This window comes from Pempheris klunzingeri, chromosome 22, assembly GCF_042242105.1.
Source record: "Pempheris klunzingeri isolate RE-2024b chromosome 22, fPemKlu1.hap1, whole genome shotgun sequence".
Classification (NCBI taxonomy): Eukaryota; Metazoa; Chordata; class Actinopteri; order Acropomatiformes; family Pempheridae; genus Pempheris; species Pempheris klunzingeri.
Genome location: NC_092033.1, coordinates 13,667,838 through 13,685,029, shown reverse-complemented (window position 1 = coordinate 13,685,029; position 17,192 = coordinate 13,667,838). Strand labels below are relative to the sequence as shown.

Genomic DNA, 17,192 nt, shown 5'->3' with positions numbered 1-17,192 from the left:
CTCCTCCTCCTCCTCCTCCTCCTGCTCCTCAGCGTGGAGGTGCGGGGCCACTACTGGCTGTGTTGTTGCGGCACTGGATGGATCTAACTAGCATGTTTGCGGGTGAAGCCTCGGGCGGTGCACACGGAGGGAAATAAACCGGGATTTTTTTTTTTCTTTTTTTCCTTCTCACCTGCCGATCAGTCACCTCCACCGTGACGACATGTCAAACTCAAACAAAAGCAAGAAGGACAAAGAAATCCTCGCTGACTACGAGAGTCAAGTGAAAGGTAAGATCATTTTAATGGCCATTTTCTAACATTGACACCTCTGCAGTCACACCCACTTTTACTCACCTATGCACACACACACTCACGCACACACACTCTCCCACACACACACCTGTCTGCCAGCATGTTCATGCCCATGCACTGGATTCAGGGTGTGTATGGGAGCTGACACCTCACCATGAGACGTCAGGATTTCTGGGTTCATCCTGAGTGCTGCATGGCGCCTGAGGGGGGAGCAGGGGGAGGAGGTTTGATGTGTGTGTAGAGTAGAGGGGGGGGGTATATCTATTCTGCAGACCCTCTTGATCTCTTTCGTCCATGTGTGTGTGTGCAAGCAGACAGGTTTTACACTCAGACCTGAGGCGAGTGTGTCCTCGTCTGGGAGTCCTTCTATTGGTATTCCTCTGAGGCTGTGACTGCAGCAGTGTGTGTGCGTGTGTGTGTGTGTGTGTGTGTGTGTGTGTGTGTGTGTGTGTGTGTGTGTGTGTCTGTGGTCCCAGATTACCTGATGGGGTGATGCTAAACTGGGGTACATGTTTAAGGTGATGATGGTGATGACAGACCTGAAATAGTGGTTGCCATGACCGTAGGACAACCCCTTCTCCTCCTCCTCCTCCTCCTCCTCCTGGTCCTCCTCCTCCTAGCGCCATGGTTACCATCATCCCTGCTACGTTGGGGCGGTGACGGACAAGTCGAATGACCTTTTAGTAAAACTACAACTCTACCAGGCCGCCTTGTTCTTGCTGTCTGAGCCAGAGGGATGATGGGAGATAAAACCGCCTTGTTGTGCCCCTCTTTACCTGCCGTGGAGGCTCAACTAGTTCAAAATGTCCGACCTTTACTAGTGCGACACCTCAATCGGACATCTGCAAATACCATCAGAGAGGGCCGGGGCACAACCTTTCCTGTCCAACCCCCACATTTATTCATCTATTCTTCCTCTCTCTCTCTCTCTCTCTCTCTCTCTCTCTTCCATACAGCCTGCAGCTCTTCCCTCTCCACATGGCTCCTCACACTTCAATATTCACTTGTCACCTACGCCCACACCATCACCAGCATTGCAACCACAGCCATCACTTTCAGTGTCTAAAATGAACCGCTCTCACTTTTTTCACTGAAAAGCCTCTGAGTATGAGGAGGAGGAAATGTGTGTTTACTCTACGGCCGATTACCTTTTTTTCCTTGAGTTCACATCTTTGTTTTTTATTTGTGGCAAAATCAGAGTGGCTCATTCACAATTACTCTCCCTCCTTCCTTCCTTTTTTTCCTTCTGTCCTTCCTTTGCTCGCTCCCCTCTCCTGTACACACTTGCACCCGCACACACGATGAATCGACAGAGTTTGAGCGATTAAATTTAATGGAGAGTAGTGGAGAGCATTACAGCCCCCATGTGTGGAGTTTATACACACTCATCCCTGTTTGTTTGTGTGTGTGTGTGTGTGTGTGTGTGTGTGTGAGGGGGGGGGGGGCTCTGGCACCCTGCCAAAACGCACTCGGGGATGCCCTGCATTGAAATGACCGCTCAGATAAAGCCCCCAGTCCTCTGCCGACCAGCCCTCTCTGCGCCTCCTGCAGAGAGCCGAGCATATAGATCCGCGTTGTAACTATGTGCTTTCCAAGTCTGCCTCCCTGCTCTGGCTCCTGATTGGTCGATGCAGGAGGTGGTGTGTAATGTATACACAGGAGGTGGCCGCCGCTCTCTCACGAGGAGGTGGGGTCTGCTTGTTGAGGTGAGGTGAGCCTCACCGAAAGGTAGCAGGGAGATTATGCACAGTGCTGACAATACATATTTGTGTGCTGGATAATGCTCCGGCGCACACTGAGCGTGCTCCTGATGTCGGAGTGTCACCTCGCCACCGTGTGACACCTCGTCTGTCTGAATAAGATGAGGGATCGCCTTAATGAGAAAATGCAAATGAAACAAGGGGAGAGAAAAGAGCTCTGCAGGGGGAGAGGACAGACAGACGCGAGGCGGAAGAAGCAGAGATGAAGTGTTTCCTGCTGCATGCGGTGGCTGCAGCCTGTGTTTTTGCCTGCGTGTGCATGCAGGTGATTAGTGACCTCACATCTGCATACCTGCAAGACAAACCCAGAGGAAGAAGTGAATGGACAGGAATGGATGAAGGAGTGAGATAATGAACCGACTCTTCATTTTACTGAGTAAAATGTTCCGGAGGGCCAAATTTGAAGGCCTTCAATCAGTGTGTGTGTGTGCATGTGTGTGCGTGTGCGTGTGCGTGTGTGCGTGCATGCTCGACTCTGCCCCCGTGTCCTTGGACCTGGTCGTCATAGTAACGGCCACATCAGGAAGACAGCGTGAGCTTCCTGTTCCTGTGACATCACACATATATGGACAGAGATAAACGCGTTTTTGTCATTATGGAAAAAGTGAACGTAGATGAGGTTTGAATGGATAAGATCAGAGTCATGAATCACTCTGAGGATAATTAATGAATTAGTCACTGGCTGGAATGAAGACCAGCTTTAGAGGCACAAAGGATGGAAGGAAGTCAGCCGTCTGAAAATAGACGATGCAACTAATCGTTATTTTCATTAGCAATAAATTTTGACGATTACTTCCTCAACGTAATTGATTAGCTGTCTGTAAAATGTCACAAACTGTAGAAGATGTCCAGAAAACCCCTCAAAAGTATTCACTTTTCAGTCACACAAGACAATGGAATTTGACAGATATTCTCATGTGAGAGGCTGAAAAAAGAGATTTATTTGAATAAATATCAAAAAACTGACTCGAATATCAAAGCTTTTGCTGATTAATCTTCTTGTGATCCCTCGTAACCATCGACAGCAGCGACAAAAGCACCGATAACAGACAAAATGTGAAACCTCGTGGGAGACTCCGAAGCACCCCAGTGTTGCTCCTCCTGATCAGCGTCCAGAGCTGTAAGGCTGACCAGGTCGGTCCGGCAAACCTGTCCCTGCTCCTGAAGGAGGAATCTCAGGGACCCGTGGTAACAGAGGTCCTGTTCATTTTCCACATAAAACATGTGAGATGCCAGATGGTTTAAACACTTCCATAGCTCAGATGGAAATGAAACTCCTGTGGTCCATCATCAAACTAAAATAGATGGAGTGTCTGTCCATCTGTGCGTCTGTCTGTCCTTCGATTTTCTCATCAACCATTCTGCTTAACTTTACACTTAGTGAGTTTGTAATTGAAGAACAGAGGAAACGCAGTGTCAAGTGCCAGCTCCTGAGATCTGAATGACTGAATGAAGTGCTTTACTATCAGACGTACACACTCGGTGTAGAGTATTGAGAGGGGACCTCTATTAGCTGCTACACCGCCGAACAGCATGCTGGATACAGCTCGCTCCCCGTCGCTCGACATAGTACATTGAACAGATGAAGAATGAGAAACCGGAGAGAACGGAGATGCTACATCGAAGCAAACTCAAACATTTCAACCATCAGCAGTGTAACTTTCTGAATGAAATGTTAGCAATGAAAGACAGACAAGGAATAAAATGTCTAAACACCAGCCGTATTCTGCTCTGTTTGGTGTTTTGTTTGACACTAGCGTTTTCTCCCCACTCTGATGCTGACCTTGAAATTCACAGATGAGTAAGTGTGCTTTTTGCTCCGTTTTCTGCTCCCTGTGCTGAAACTGATCAAGCCGGGTGACTGTCTCTTCTTTTTTGACACATTTGGTACTGCCGGTCCGTATCTGGGTGTTACAGCCTGTACTGGTCGCCTTGACAGCCTTGCAGGTGGTGCAGATCTTAATCTGAAGTTTCAGTCATGTCTTGGTCATGTCATGTTTGAAAATATGACATTTTTCTGGTCACATGACCTAGCCATAACTACATGGAGGCAGGTTTAATTGAGATAAAAAATTTTTTCGTCCCCCGGAATTATCGGACAATTTCAACGTGGCAGACGAGCACTGACGGACTGAGCGATAATTTTGATGATTCTAGACTCGCAGAGAGATAAACCGCTAAAATCATTTCACTGCTGGAGCTCTGACCCACAAAGAGGACAGTCTAGACACCCACCGTCTCCAGGTGCTGATCACATTAAGGTCTGTGGCAGCAGTTGTTGGCATACATTCAATGTTGTGTTGTCTTTATCTCAACAAATGACAGGCTTCCCAGGATCAGCTCCAGCTTCAGCAGCCTCAGACGAAACCTGTGAGCACATAATCTCACTAATGTGGAGCAGCAGAGGTGATTGAAATTAATCTTGTTTAACTTCGTTCAGGACTCTGGAGTGACGACGTAACTGTTAAGGCGGGGATGATGGTGTTCGGAGCGGCAATTGTGACAGATTTTTAAATCAGCAAAATTGACTTCTATTCCTATGGAAATGTTGCAAAAATGTCACTTTGCACAAAGACAATTAAACCCTGACAGTGATGATTGTGCATCATCCTCATCCTCCTTGCCAGTTTCATGCTTTGACCTTCGTTAGCGCGTGACCATCCTGCCGGCTAAAGCAACAAAACGGGCTCCGTAGAGCTTTCAGATTGAATCAGTCCAGAGATTCTTACGAGACAAATTCTTTCTGCTCGGTATATTGTCTGCATACTTTTCCTCGTGTCGGTGTGTGTTGCCACATTGTGCAGCGCTGGCTGTAGCTCCTCTGATCAAAGAGGCTGAGTCTTGTCTTTGGGGGTGTTACGAGGACACGCAAGGAGGTTTCTAAGAGGAAGCATTTCAGACATCAAAAGCTAAAAGTGCGGCGGATGTCCTCCTTTCACGTTCACTTGGCTGTGATCCAAGCAGAGGAGGTTCATTGATATAATCTCGCCTCCTCGGTGGATCTGCTTCAATCCTCCGTTTCTCCAACAGCACACACTCCTCTGCTGCAGCTAACTTTGATTTTCATCATCGGTTAATTGACATGCTGCTGTTGTGCAGATATGTTTACTATCTTAACGTGTTAACATAAGGTACAGTGGACCTGATGGGAAATTTTTGCAGGTATTTTGTCATAAACCCAAATATTGGACAGCTCTGACCTGTTGGTGGCGCTGCAGGAAAAAGTCAGATGATCACCAAACTTAGTGGAATTCATCCTGAGGGGAACATTAATGTCTGAACCAAATCTCATGGCAATCCGCCTGTTAGTTGTTGAAATATTTCAGCGTGGAGCAGCTCTGCCTCTAATAGACGTTAATGTGAAGCAGTCTCACATCGTTTTGTAGCCGGCAAAGTTAACACTGACACGCTTTGATGTGGTCTGAAATCCCTCTGGAAAGTATGAATGGGATTTTTGTAAGAAAAGCATGAAGAGTCTGCTCCACAGAGCTTCACTAGCGTTTGGTCTCTAGTTGCTGTGTGTTGGCTGTAAGTGAAATGCTAAACACTGGGAAAGAGGACAGCTGTCTTTCACTGTATCTGGAAATGTGATGTGCAAAGAGAACAAAATTCAGTTTTCACGGGGAAGACGCTCCAGAACATTAAACATTTTAAAACAGCTTTCTATAATCAGATTTAAGTTGAGCCACCATGTATAAGATAAAGTGAGATGAAATGTCCCAGTGTCTGAATTGAATGGAAAGAATGTTGATTGACGAGCCCTCCCCCCCAACAGCAATTGTTCAGTCATAGCTTAGCAACCGTAACTGGGCACAGCAATAGTCCGACACGTTTCCTCTGCCAAAAGAGCCATTTGTCATTTTTTGCAGTTCGTATGAAGTAAACTGGAGGGGGGGGGGGGGTAACCATACCGCACTTCAACTTATTCGATTTCTTTTGTTGCCTCACGAGACGACACTTGAGTTCAAACAAAATACTCACAACAGTCAAACTAACATTACTTCAAAATGGAAGCTGTGAGGTTCCAGAGAACAATAAATTCAAGTGTTACAGGTTTTAAGGTCAACAGGTGCAAATAAATTCCAGCCTGGCTCCAGTCAGTGGGATGCCTCCTCTTCCTGCTCTGTGATCACAGTTTCACCCTCCTCCTCCATATCTGCCCAAATCACATAACCGTGCGAGGCAGCAGGATTTGCGAGATCATGCAAGGACCTCGAGATCACGCAGGATCAAGACCATGTGAGAAAAGCTCCAGCAGTAGAAACGGTATTTGCAAATCTCTACCAGTGGACACATTTCTACCGTTGCATGGTATATACACAGTAATATCGCCCAACCCTTAAGTAAACCAACGGCTTAATTAGTGAGTTTTAGATGTGCTGATAGACGGATTTTGAGTCAGACGAGCTGTTTCCAAGACTTTGCAGTACCTGTTTCCTGTCTTTCCTGTCTAAGCTAAGCTAACCGACTGCTGGCTGTAGGAGCAGACACGAGAGTGGTCCTGATTTTCTCATCTAATAAAGCAAGTAAGCGTCAAACTATCCCTTTAACCATAACACGACATAAAGCATCAGTGGTGTTGCTATAGTTACTTGAAGACCAACAGAGGCTCAACACCAATTTAGAGGAGTGATTAAACCGCTGACCACTGGGACGCCTCAGACCATATTTGAGATGTCCCATTTGGCCAATCAGCCAATCAGAAACAAGTATTTTCGCCGCCCAGGGTGAAATGTGTTACAGCCGTTAGGGACGCAGAGCAGCAAAGCAGACATTCATTCATATGAAAGTGTTGCAGCTTGCTCGCTGTATGAGAGCAACATGAAATGGCAGCCATTTTAAATTAATAAGCTGACAACAGCAATGCCAGAATCAATACACACACACACACACACACACACACAATCACGTACAGTAATAGAGAGAGAGAGCTTCATAGACTTGTGGGGACCAAAGGCCATGGCAGTTTTTCTATAGAGGTCTATGAAGCATGTCAGTGTGTGTGTGTGTGTGTCAGTCCTGTCTGTGTGTGTGTACGTGGTGTGTGTGTGTGTGTCGATGCGGCAGATTCGAGCTCTTGTCTTCACCTTCCTCATCACATGGTTCACACAGTGTGTGGTTGCCAAGACAACAGGTAGTGGAGTGGATAGGGTCCCCCAGGGATTGGTGTGTGTCTGTCTGTCTGAGTGTGTGTGTGTGTGTGTGTGTGTGTATGTGTGTGAAAGAGAGAGAGAGAGGTGGGGTTATCATTGTGTATTCTGTACCCGCTCTCTCCCTCCTGCTGCAGATAGATCCAGCTCTGAAACAGCACGACCAGTGAAGCGTTCAGCCAGGCATTACCATGCTAACTGTAGGACTGTGTGTAACTGTGTAACTGTGGATTGTGTGTGCGTGTGTGTGTGTGTGTGTGAGTGTGGCTCTTTTAATGCGGTCAGAGGATGTTGTCCAAGGTGACTGAGAAAAATTGACAGTCTTCATCTGTAATGACAAGGGATTAAAGAGACGTGGAGAGAGAGTGAAGGGGGAGGAGAGAGGTGGCTGCTGAACACTTAGCTGATTTAATTGATTAGGTGATTCACAGAAAATTAAACAATTAAAATTAAGCAATTAATCAATATATTGTTTTTAATAAAGCAATCATGCTAGACAGAGAACAGAAATATGACGTATGTCGTTTTCAATGTTCAGTGTAAACTTAATCTTTTGCTTTTAAACAAGCTATGTGAGGACGTCACTTTGGGCTCTGAGAAGCTGTGTTGCACAATTAAATGTGCTGTTAACATGACATTTTGTACAAACATCCCGAAGATGAATCCTACTGCCTTAATTATAATCGTCTGACCTCTCCTCTTTAGCCACCATGAGGTTGACATTTGTGGTTTTGGGTGGATTTCTGTCTAATGTCCCTGTCAGGAAGGATTTAAATCACTTTGGTGTGATCAGGTCAAAATGTAGCTTTTCCTTTTTTCTTTTTTTTTGGCTAAATACTCGGAAAACTAATGGCAGTAACATCTGTCTCAGCTGCACTTTGTGTATTTCTGTGCTGATAAGTAGCTGTAAATTTGTATGCTAACCTAAGATGGTGAACATGGTAAACATTACACCTGCTACCAGCACTAATTGAATCATGCACAGTCAAAAGCAAAGTTGTAGGTCTTGGGTGCATGGACTGTGTGGGTGTCTGCAAGTGCCCCAGCTATTTTGGTTCATGTTTGTGCAGCAACCCAATGTGCAAACAGGCCGGGTGGAGCTGGGTATAGATCAGAGGGTGTGGTGATTAATAAGTCAGCCAGTCGCATCACTCTGAAACAGCTGTGCCAGCCACAATGACACATGATGACAACAGCTCGACAAATTAAGACACACTTCTTCTGGAGATCGTGTTGTCGTCCTGATGATGCAGAGCGACACAGCGTGAACACGCCGGACCATAAATCTGCATCCACAGGCACATGTTGGGTTTTTATTTGATTTGTACAGGGGTAATCGAAATAGATAATAAAAGACGTTGATGAAGCTGTTTTTGTGATGGCATTAATACAACCTTTGTATCCCACGTCATATCATATCACAATATATGACACTGCAGCATTTGCAGCGTCAGCCACCTTAAGAATAAAAGCTGAAGCGCCACTTCTGTTAAACAAAAAGATGGAAAGGAGCAAGGACGCACCCATTTACTGGCTGAACATCGGCTGATCACCCATTTGAAAAACACAAAGAAGACACGGAGACTCAAAGAAATATACAACGATTACCTGAAAGCCGGAGAAAAAACAGAGAGATGAACGGGACACCAAGAAAACCGGTTAAAAAGGCACCTTAAGCAGAAAATTTGAATGTGAAAAAAGTTCATATGAAAGGTTGTTTCAAACATTTGTAAGATTGAATTTGTGCTGATTCAAAGATTAATGTAATAAAGGGCTGACTGACTTTAAAACAACTTCATCAGATTTTTTTGTCTTCAAGGCATAAAAGTGATATTAAACAGCAAGAAAAAAACTATCAAATGACCAAGTTATAACGATCCATCTGATGTGTGTGGTTGTTTAGTAGCATCCTGGTGTCAGTTACATGTGATTTAATGAAGGTGGCATAGTCACGTTGACTAAGTCAAATCAGACACTGCAGAATTAGCAACATATGTGTGCGGCTGCCCTCAGATGTCTGCAGGGATTTAATGAACTGAAGGAGAAGCTTTTCATACAGAATAAAGAAGCCACAGACACTCTAACAATCACTCATTGTCATTTATAGTGGAATGCAGACTGGATAAATGGCGTTCCTGCTTTTATCGCATTCAATGGTATTTTTCAAATCACATCGTAATGCATATCCTGCTCTAATGTCTAAGACACATTTTCCACCAACATACCAACAACTTGCTTTGTGTTACCACACAGATGGGCAAAGAGAAATTCAAGGTCAGAGAAATACAGAAATAGTGCCCATAGTTTTGTTTTTCACAGCAACAACATGGATGAACCATATCAAAGCAGTGATAGATGATCTGCCATCTTTGCGGAGGTAAAATGAAAGATTAATGGGTGTCACAATACTGTGAATCCAGAAAACAAATTTGCCAAATTGTGTAATTTACAACGACAACCATCTGTATGTGTGTGTGTGTGTGTGTGTGTGTGTGTGTGTGTAGATGTGCGGGCCCAGTTGGTGGAGCAGCAGCGATGTCTGGAGCAGCAGACCGAGATGAGGGTCCAGCTGCTTCAGGACCTGCAGGACTTCTTCAGGAAGAAGGCTGAGATCGAAACAGAATATTCCAGAAACCTGGAGAAGCTGGCGGAGCGGTTCATGGCCAAAACACGCAGCACGAAAGACCATCAGCAATACAAGTAGGACTCTGTGTGTGTGTGTGTGTGTGTGTGTGCTGTAAGTTGTGTATTTGGTCAAAATTGTAAGAACAAAAGAAAAAAAGAAGATATAATGTTATTTTCTGACAATGGCCGTGCTGTGGTTTGACTGTTACAACATCGGAGTGGGTTTGAACCAGCTGAAGGGTAGATGTTACCTGTCACTTATGCTATGTTTTAATTACCGTAATTACCATACCAGACTTATAATAGCCTTCACATCAACAGCCAAGTAGCAGTAATTACTAGTGGAACAGTGGGATTTCTCTCAAAGCTTAGATATACTGCAAGCAGAGTCATTGAAGTTTTGTATTTTTCATTCATTTTTATTTTAATTTTGTTTTTGATTCTTCTTTGGTTTAAAATCTTTACTTTTAATTAAGCTTTTATTAGTTTTGGTATTAGTGACATCCCAGCCTCAATGAACACACACACCAGTGCCTCCTCACGCTTGTGTTGACAAATATAACCAAAAACAGACAAAAACTATAGACATTTCCTGTACATTTTCATTTTATTTTAGTTAGCTTTTATTTTTATTTCCATGAAGTAAAATGCTTTTTCACACCTAGTTTTAGGTTATAGATTGAAAGCGTCAGCCAAAGTCCATCATTAACGGTGCACTTCCTTAAATATTTCTTCTCTCTTCTTACTTCCTGTAGCTCTGTTTGTTGAGTGCTGATGTCACTTCCTGTTTGCAACACTTGTTCTAATGGAAGAAGCTAACAGCTAATGCTAGCAATTTTCAGAAAGCAGAAAGAACAGGTGTGCAGGAACTGCCAATGATGCTTTTGAAATACAGAGCATGAAGTAACATGTAGAGGTAATTATTTCTAACAGTATCAAGCTAAGCTAACTAAATGCTAACTTAAAGCAGTAATAATATCCTTATTTTGCCATTTAGAGGTGACAGAACAGGCTTTAAATGTAACAGTGACAAATGTTAGCAAAGAGTTGCCTATTTAAGTTCCACCTCCCACAGACACGAAGCAGCATTAAAACTCAGAGACTGTGCCAAATTAGTAAATGTGCCGTAAAAATTAAAACTGTGAGCTAATAGATCCTCTAACACTCGCTCTTGTCTGTGGATTTATGGCTACAGTCGACCCCTTTTACATGACACACTTGATCCTAAAAGCATTGATTTTTAATGCAGCTTTAACAGGAAGACAGGTCCTCCCAAAGGTTTTATGATTAAATTGCAAGTGATTGATAGCCAGTGGTGGAATGTAACTAAGTACATTTACTCAAGAACTCAAGTACAAATTTGAGGCACTTGTACTTTACTTGAGTATTTCCATTTTCTGCTACTTCATACGTTTATTCCACTACATTAATATTGTACTGCAATCAACTAATATATTAGGATGTATTCTAGATTAAACTACCCATCAGTATAGAGAGGAATTATAATTAGCACCTCCTTTACCAGCTGCAACATTAAGGTGATGAAGACATTCATGCATCAATAACTGTAATCCAATAATCTAATATATACAACTCTGGATAAGGAGGGTTTTTTTTGCCTTTGATAGTGTGTTCTTCTTAATTAGTTTAAATTCAATCACATAAAAAGTGTTGAGAACTCAAATTTCACTTTGACTCTAAATTGTTTTCCTCATAAAAGAGTAATTGTTAACTCGGGGGCAGAAACTGGTGTGTTTTCTCTTTGTTTAAAGGGTCTTTCTCTGTCTCTCTCCTCCAGAAAGGACCAGAACCTGCTCTCTCCAGTGAACTGCTGGTACTTGCTGTTAAACCAGGTCAGTTGTGAGTGTTTCTGTGTTGGCTTGAGACCCTTTTATAGTAAGAAATATGAAAACGTCAGAGATATTCTTTTTTTCCACTTTTTTTTTCTCCAGGTGAGGAGGGAGAGTAAGGACCACGCCACCCTCAGCGACCTCTACCTTAACAACGTCATCACCCGCCTCACGCACATCAGCGAGGACTCTGCCCGCCTCCTGAAGAGGGTGAGCAGATATATCATCTTCCTCTGAACCACAGAGTTCCATTGTTGTCCAAAAACTATTAAAAACACACAAATGGACGACATTGTTACACTGGTGTTCCTTCATCACCATAAACAAACACACACACACACTGTTTACTTTGATTCAGTCCCACATACACCGTCCTGCTGCCCCAAATACTCACTAGAACACCAAATGTGGATTAATCTGCCACTGAAAATAGTCCCCAGCAACTGCACTATTTCCTTCTGTTTGTTTGATTAAAAAAAAAAATACTTTAATGTGTACAATTGGTGGAGCTTTGGACTGCTTCCTGTTTCCTTAATTCATTCATGAATTAAGTTGCTTAATTACTTGAATTTTCTCTCGGTCGCCGCCTTGGTCTCTGTTTATGTGACCATGAAAACATAGTGCTTTAGGACAGCAACTAGCAATTAGTTTGATATCGATTAAAATGCCCTTTATTTTCTATGTTATTCATTGTTTGCTCTATTTGAATGTTGAATAATGCCCGTCATTAATTTCCTAACCAACCGTCTAAAACCCAAACATCAAATCCTCATATTTGAGAAGGTGGAACCAATGAATTTTTGGCAATTTTGCTAAAATTTGCAGAGTAATTTTCTTCAACGAAACAATGAATCGTTGAGCTCCACAGCCAGTGTTGCCAGATTGAGTTATCTTCTGCCCAACCGGTTGACTTTTCTGCATACTTGTGCAGGTTTTTGGGGGAGTGTGATAATTTCGTCTACTTATTTTTTACCATTTGTGTGGCTTCCACCAATGAAAAGTTACTGTGTGACTGAGTCTGACAGGGCACTGAGCTCAACACATAATAACTGATAACTGACGGCTTACCAAAGTGAAAATTAAAAGCTGGGACGTTATTATGACAATTGTCTGGGTTTTAGACTCTGATTAGGTTTCTTTTTGTCAGACCAACGTGGCAACACTGTCTACAGCACTTACTCTCAGGGTGGATATGGCACATCATTGGATTTCTGTAATAAATGGTAATTAAGGTGATGTTTTATTGCCTATATAAACCAAACTTTTTACTGTCAGTCTCTATAAATGTTCCAGTCGAAGTCCCTCTCTCCCTTCAGTGTCTGGCTTTAAATCTGCCGCAGTCACCAGTAATGGAATGTGAAGTCAAGCACGAACACTGGCTGCACCAAAGGGGGAAGAACAAAATCTAATAAATCCTGCAATTTTCTTTATATTTGTGATTTGTGTAAAAAGTGTCTTAAATCATTAATGTGTAATTGCAAAGCTGCTGCAGGGATTCGTCACAGATCAGAGGGGGAATGGTGTTTTCAGTAGCACTGAAGTGGAGTTGTATAGTATGTGGAAGAAGTATTACTAAACTATAAGAGTACCTACGTATTATCAGCAAAATATACTTGTAGTAGTACTCATTATGAGGAAAATGGTTTCATTCAAGTCCTAAAAAAAACTCTTTTCTTAAAACAAGTGAAATAATCTTTAGTTGCAAATAAAAGATATTTTTGTTTTAATCTTAGCCTATTAGTCTATATGTTTTGGTCAGAGAGGGAGACAAATTAGAAATTTATGACGAAATTATGTACTGAAAACCCCATTTTGTGTGAATGAAACAATCTGAACTGCACTGGAGTACAGTACTTGGGTAAATGTACTTTCTACCACTGGGAGTTCTCCTTGTGTGCCGGCCTGCAGGCTTGTTAATTTTTTCATACGGCTTCTTCAAGTACAAGAGTTGATTCTAATGAAAAGTAAAGTCAGTATTCCCCTGAGGTCTGTTAGGCTGCCTCATAGTTTAACAAATTAAACACGCACATGCATGCACGCTCTTCACCGCCTCCAACTTTAGCTCGCCGTGTTCATTATTAATATCTCTTCCGGCTCGTCTTTTATTCATGCTAACTAAAGTGCAGCGGCTGCCAGCAGCTATAAACAGTAAGACCTCCATCACTTCACAGCGGCCTCTCAGAAACTCTCTTCTGAAGAGGGACACCAGGAAGAGACAGACGGCTCAGTGGCCATGACAACGCCGACAGCCCTGTGGCCATGGCGACAAGCTCAGCTGATCTTTTCTCAGCGGGCGCTATGGGAACGAGATCCATCCATCCTGGGATTCCACAGTCATTTAGCATAATGTAATATTAATGTGGTGCCGCACAGCCATATAGCTCCTTCCCCAAACTGGAGGGCTGTTTAATGCATGAGACAGAAATTCAGTTGGAGTGCAGGCTTGTTCCATTTATGAATTCATTTGTTTGTGTGTGGTCAAATCCATTTATTTATCTGGTGCTGGTCTGCCTGCCTGACGGATCACTGGAACCAGCGCTCAGATCCTTCACTTAAGGCAGCTGTAATCACTGTTTTCGTAATAATGTATGAAATGACAAGTCATGATTCATGAGAAGTATAACCTGAACCTGCAACTCCTCTTGGCTTCACAGAGCTTTATCCATCATTTACACACACACACACACACACACAATTACTTTGTTTTGGTTCACTCTTTCAGCATCATTTTAATCCTCTGAAAAGCCCACTGTGCACCACCTGCTCAGGCTGTTAAATCTTAAACAATGTGTAATTTGTAAACTTATCACATGTTTCATTATGTAAAATCTTGGATCTGAAAAGTAACTGCAGCTGTCAGGTAAGTGCAGTGGAGTCAAAAGTGCAGTATTCTGTCTTTCTACTTGTGTTGGAGTGGAAGTTCAAAGTAGCTTGAAATGGAAATACTCAAGTACAGGCTTTGTTACGTGGGGGGGGCGGGGGTCTGAGTTCACAAGATTTGTAAATTCTCTTGGTGCACCGCGGAACTGCCTGAACAGCCTTCCAAAGGAGCACACAGGAGGCGTGTACACTGGCCCGAGCCTTTGTGGGGCCCCAAGCAAAATTTGACTGATTCTGCCGCCAGTAGAATCAGGATCAGAATTAGCATCAGAATCAGCTTAATTGGCCAAATATGTGAAGGTGTACAAGGAATGTGACTCTTTTCATTGATGTCAAAATACGTATTATTCAATAGTATGTGCATGTGTACAATGCCTGCTTGGGTTTATATTGACAGTAACATGTTGGTGATGATAATGATAAATATTAGGCTAATAATACAATGCTGCTGTCAGTGATTGACCACTCACACACCCGCTGTAAATCTGACACACCCATTCACAGTCTTATTAGTTGTAGCTGTTTTATCTGGATTACATCATATCAGTGTCAGTCTGGCATGGTTTTACCCTTCAATGTTTTTTCATCTTGAAAACTTACAACAGTTGTCTGGTGTTAATTTGCACTTTGATATTCAAAGCGAAGTGGCTTTGGCAAAGCAAAAGTGGCTTATTGAACGTGTACAAGACCAAAGAACAAAATTACTCTTTTACGCTAAAGTTAAAGTCCAAACCGCAAGAAATAGCAGCACTCCACAGTGAGAATAAGCATCTCACAATGGTGCTTAGGTACTTTATTTGAGTAAATGTGCTTCCCACACTGTTTCCCATTTGCGTCATGCTGATGATATTTTTCTCTTTTTACTCCTCTTTTAGAGTAAGGAGATCATCTTTCAGCTTCAGGAGGACCTCATGAAGCTTCTGAATGAGCTTTACACTGTAAGTGGAACAAACTGTATACGTCAAAAGAGATAGTGGACTTTGTGAATCTAAAAGCCAGGTGGTAAAAAAAAATACAGTCAAATAAATTTTACACAAGGCCTTAAAGGAAAACTATAGATAAGTACAATTTAGGTTATCATGTTAACAGACTGATCAACAGATTTCTTTATATTTGGTCATAAAAATGCCTTAAAACCTACTAAACACACATTTGTAGACACCCTGTAAAAGAGGGCAGGTAAACATCAACTAATGGGATGAAATATTGTTAAAGTACTTTTTCATGATACAAAATAGAAACTATGACAACAAAGAAATGGGGCCAAGACCAGAGAGGCGTATGTTGGAAGCTCAAAATGCTTCCATTTTAAATGCAAAATGGCCACCAGGCAGAAGTAATTTCTGCTACATTCAGAGATGTTTTTACTCTGGATTTATGAACTTCAGCTTTTTGTCTGACATCATTCTTCAAGTCTGCAAAGATCCTTAAAGAAAAATATTTGCTAATTTTTTGTCTGTCAAATGTCAAGGTGCTTTAGAAGTCTTGAGTGCCGGCCTTAAAAACCTTTTGTCGAAACACAGGAAATCAGATTACAGTGAACCTGACAACCTTGAGGAATGAAAACAGTCTGTGCCTGTACTGTAATGCAGTTTTTGTGGTCCGTTTGGTATCATGGCCTGCTGTTACCTAGGTAATCAAGACATACCACATGTACCACGTGGAGACGATCAATGCGGAAACTAAGCTGCGGGAGGCAGAGCGTCAGGAGGGGCGCGTGAAGGGTGTGTCGGGGACGGGCGGAGGGGTGGAGCCTGTGTTCGGCCTGCGGATAGAAGAGCGTCACCAGAGACGCAATGCCGCTCGCAAGATGGAGAAGATGAGAGAGAAGGTACAGCGGGGCATTGCAAGTTTTTTCCACGTGTCTTCTTCCTTCTCTTCTGATTAGCGATGTGAGGAAAGAGGAAACACGTTGTTGAGAAATAAGACACCTTTGCCAATCTAGAATAAACAACACTTCAGAATTTGCCTGAAAATCATCATGATTTTAAGTTTACTTCAGTATCAAAGTAATCCATTGATAACTGTCCATACTTCCGTTGGTACACTGCAAACAGGAGATGCTAATAGTAAATTCGGCATACTTTTGAAAAATGTACAAACAAATACAAATAAATATTTTTGATTTATAAACATTTTTTTATATTTACCCAAATGCAAACTGCTATTATCTACCGTAGCTCTTTAAGTTTACATGTCACTATTTGACATTATTTATTTACAATGTGTATTCTTTGCTGTTTTGACTGTCATATATACATTGATTTGTACAACTAACAATGAATTTGTGGCAGTTTTAGGGTGAAACATAAGCTCGGTGTATCCAACTCCAATAGTGACCTAATGGTTTTCTACCAATGGATGCATGGAAAATTCATTATTACCTCAGCATACTGTAACTGCTTTATACTGGGTCTGTTGATGTGTGTTGGAGTGTGTATTTTCATCTTTACGTGTCTGTGTCTTTCTTCATTAGAGGAAGGCAAAGTACTCAGAGAACAAGCTGAAGACTCTTAAAGCCAGGAATGAGTATTTGTTGACTCTGGAGGCCACCAATGCCTCCGTGTTCAAATACTACATCCACGACCTGCCCGATATCATAGACGTGAGTATACATTTGTGGCTCAAACTAGC

General features: G+C 42.5%; 1 protein-coding gene across 1 annotated transcript in view; it reads left to right on the top strand.

The window, feature by feature from the left end:
- Window positions 1-202: 202 nt before the first annotated feature.
- LOC139221613 (SLIT-ROBO Rho GTPase-activating protein 1-like) overlaps window positions 203-17,192 on the top strand; it is a 29,338-nt gene continuing 12,348 nt past the window's right edge. The window contains exons 1-7 of the mRNA XM_070853531.1: window positions 203-269; window positions 9,708-9,903; window positions 11,627-11,681; window positions 11,781-11,888; window positions 15,434-15,496; window positions 16,192-16,389; window positions 17,035-17,163. Of these exons, the coding sequence (XP_070709632.1) occupies window positions 203-269; window positions 9,708-9,903; window positions 11,627-11,681; window positions 11,781-11,888; window positions 15,434-15,496; window positions 16,192-16,389; window positions 17,035-17,163 (816 nt within the window). The remainder of the gene's footprint in view (window positions 270-9,707; window positions 9,904-11,626; window positions 11,682-11,780; window positions 11,889-15,433; window positions 15,497-16,191; window positions 16,390-17,034; window positions 17,164-17,192) is intronic.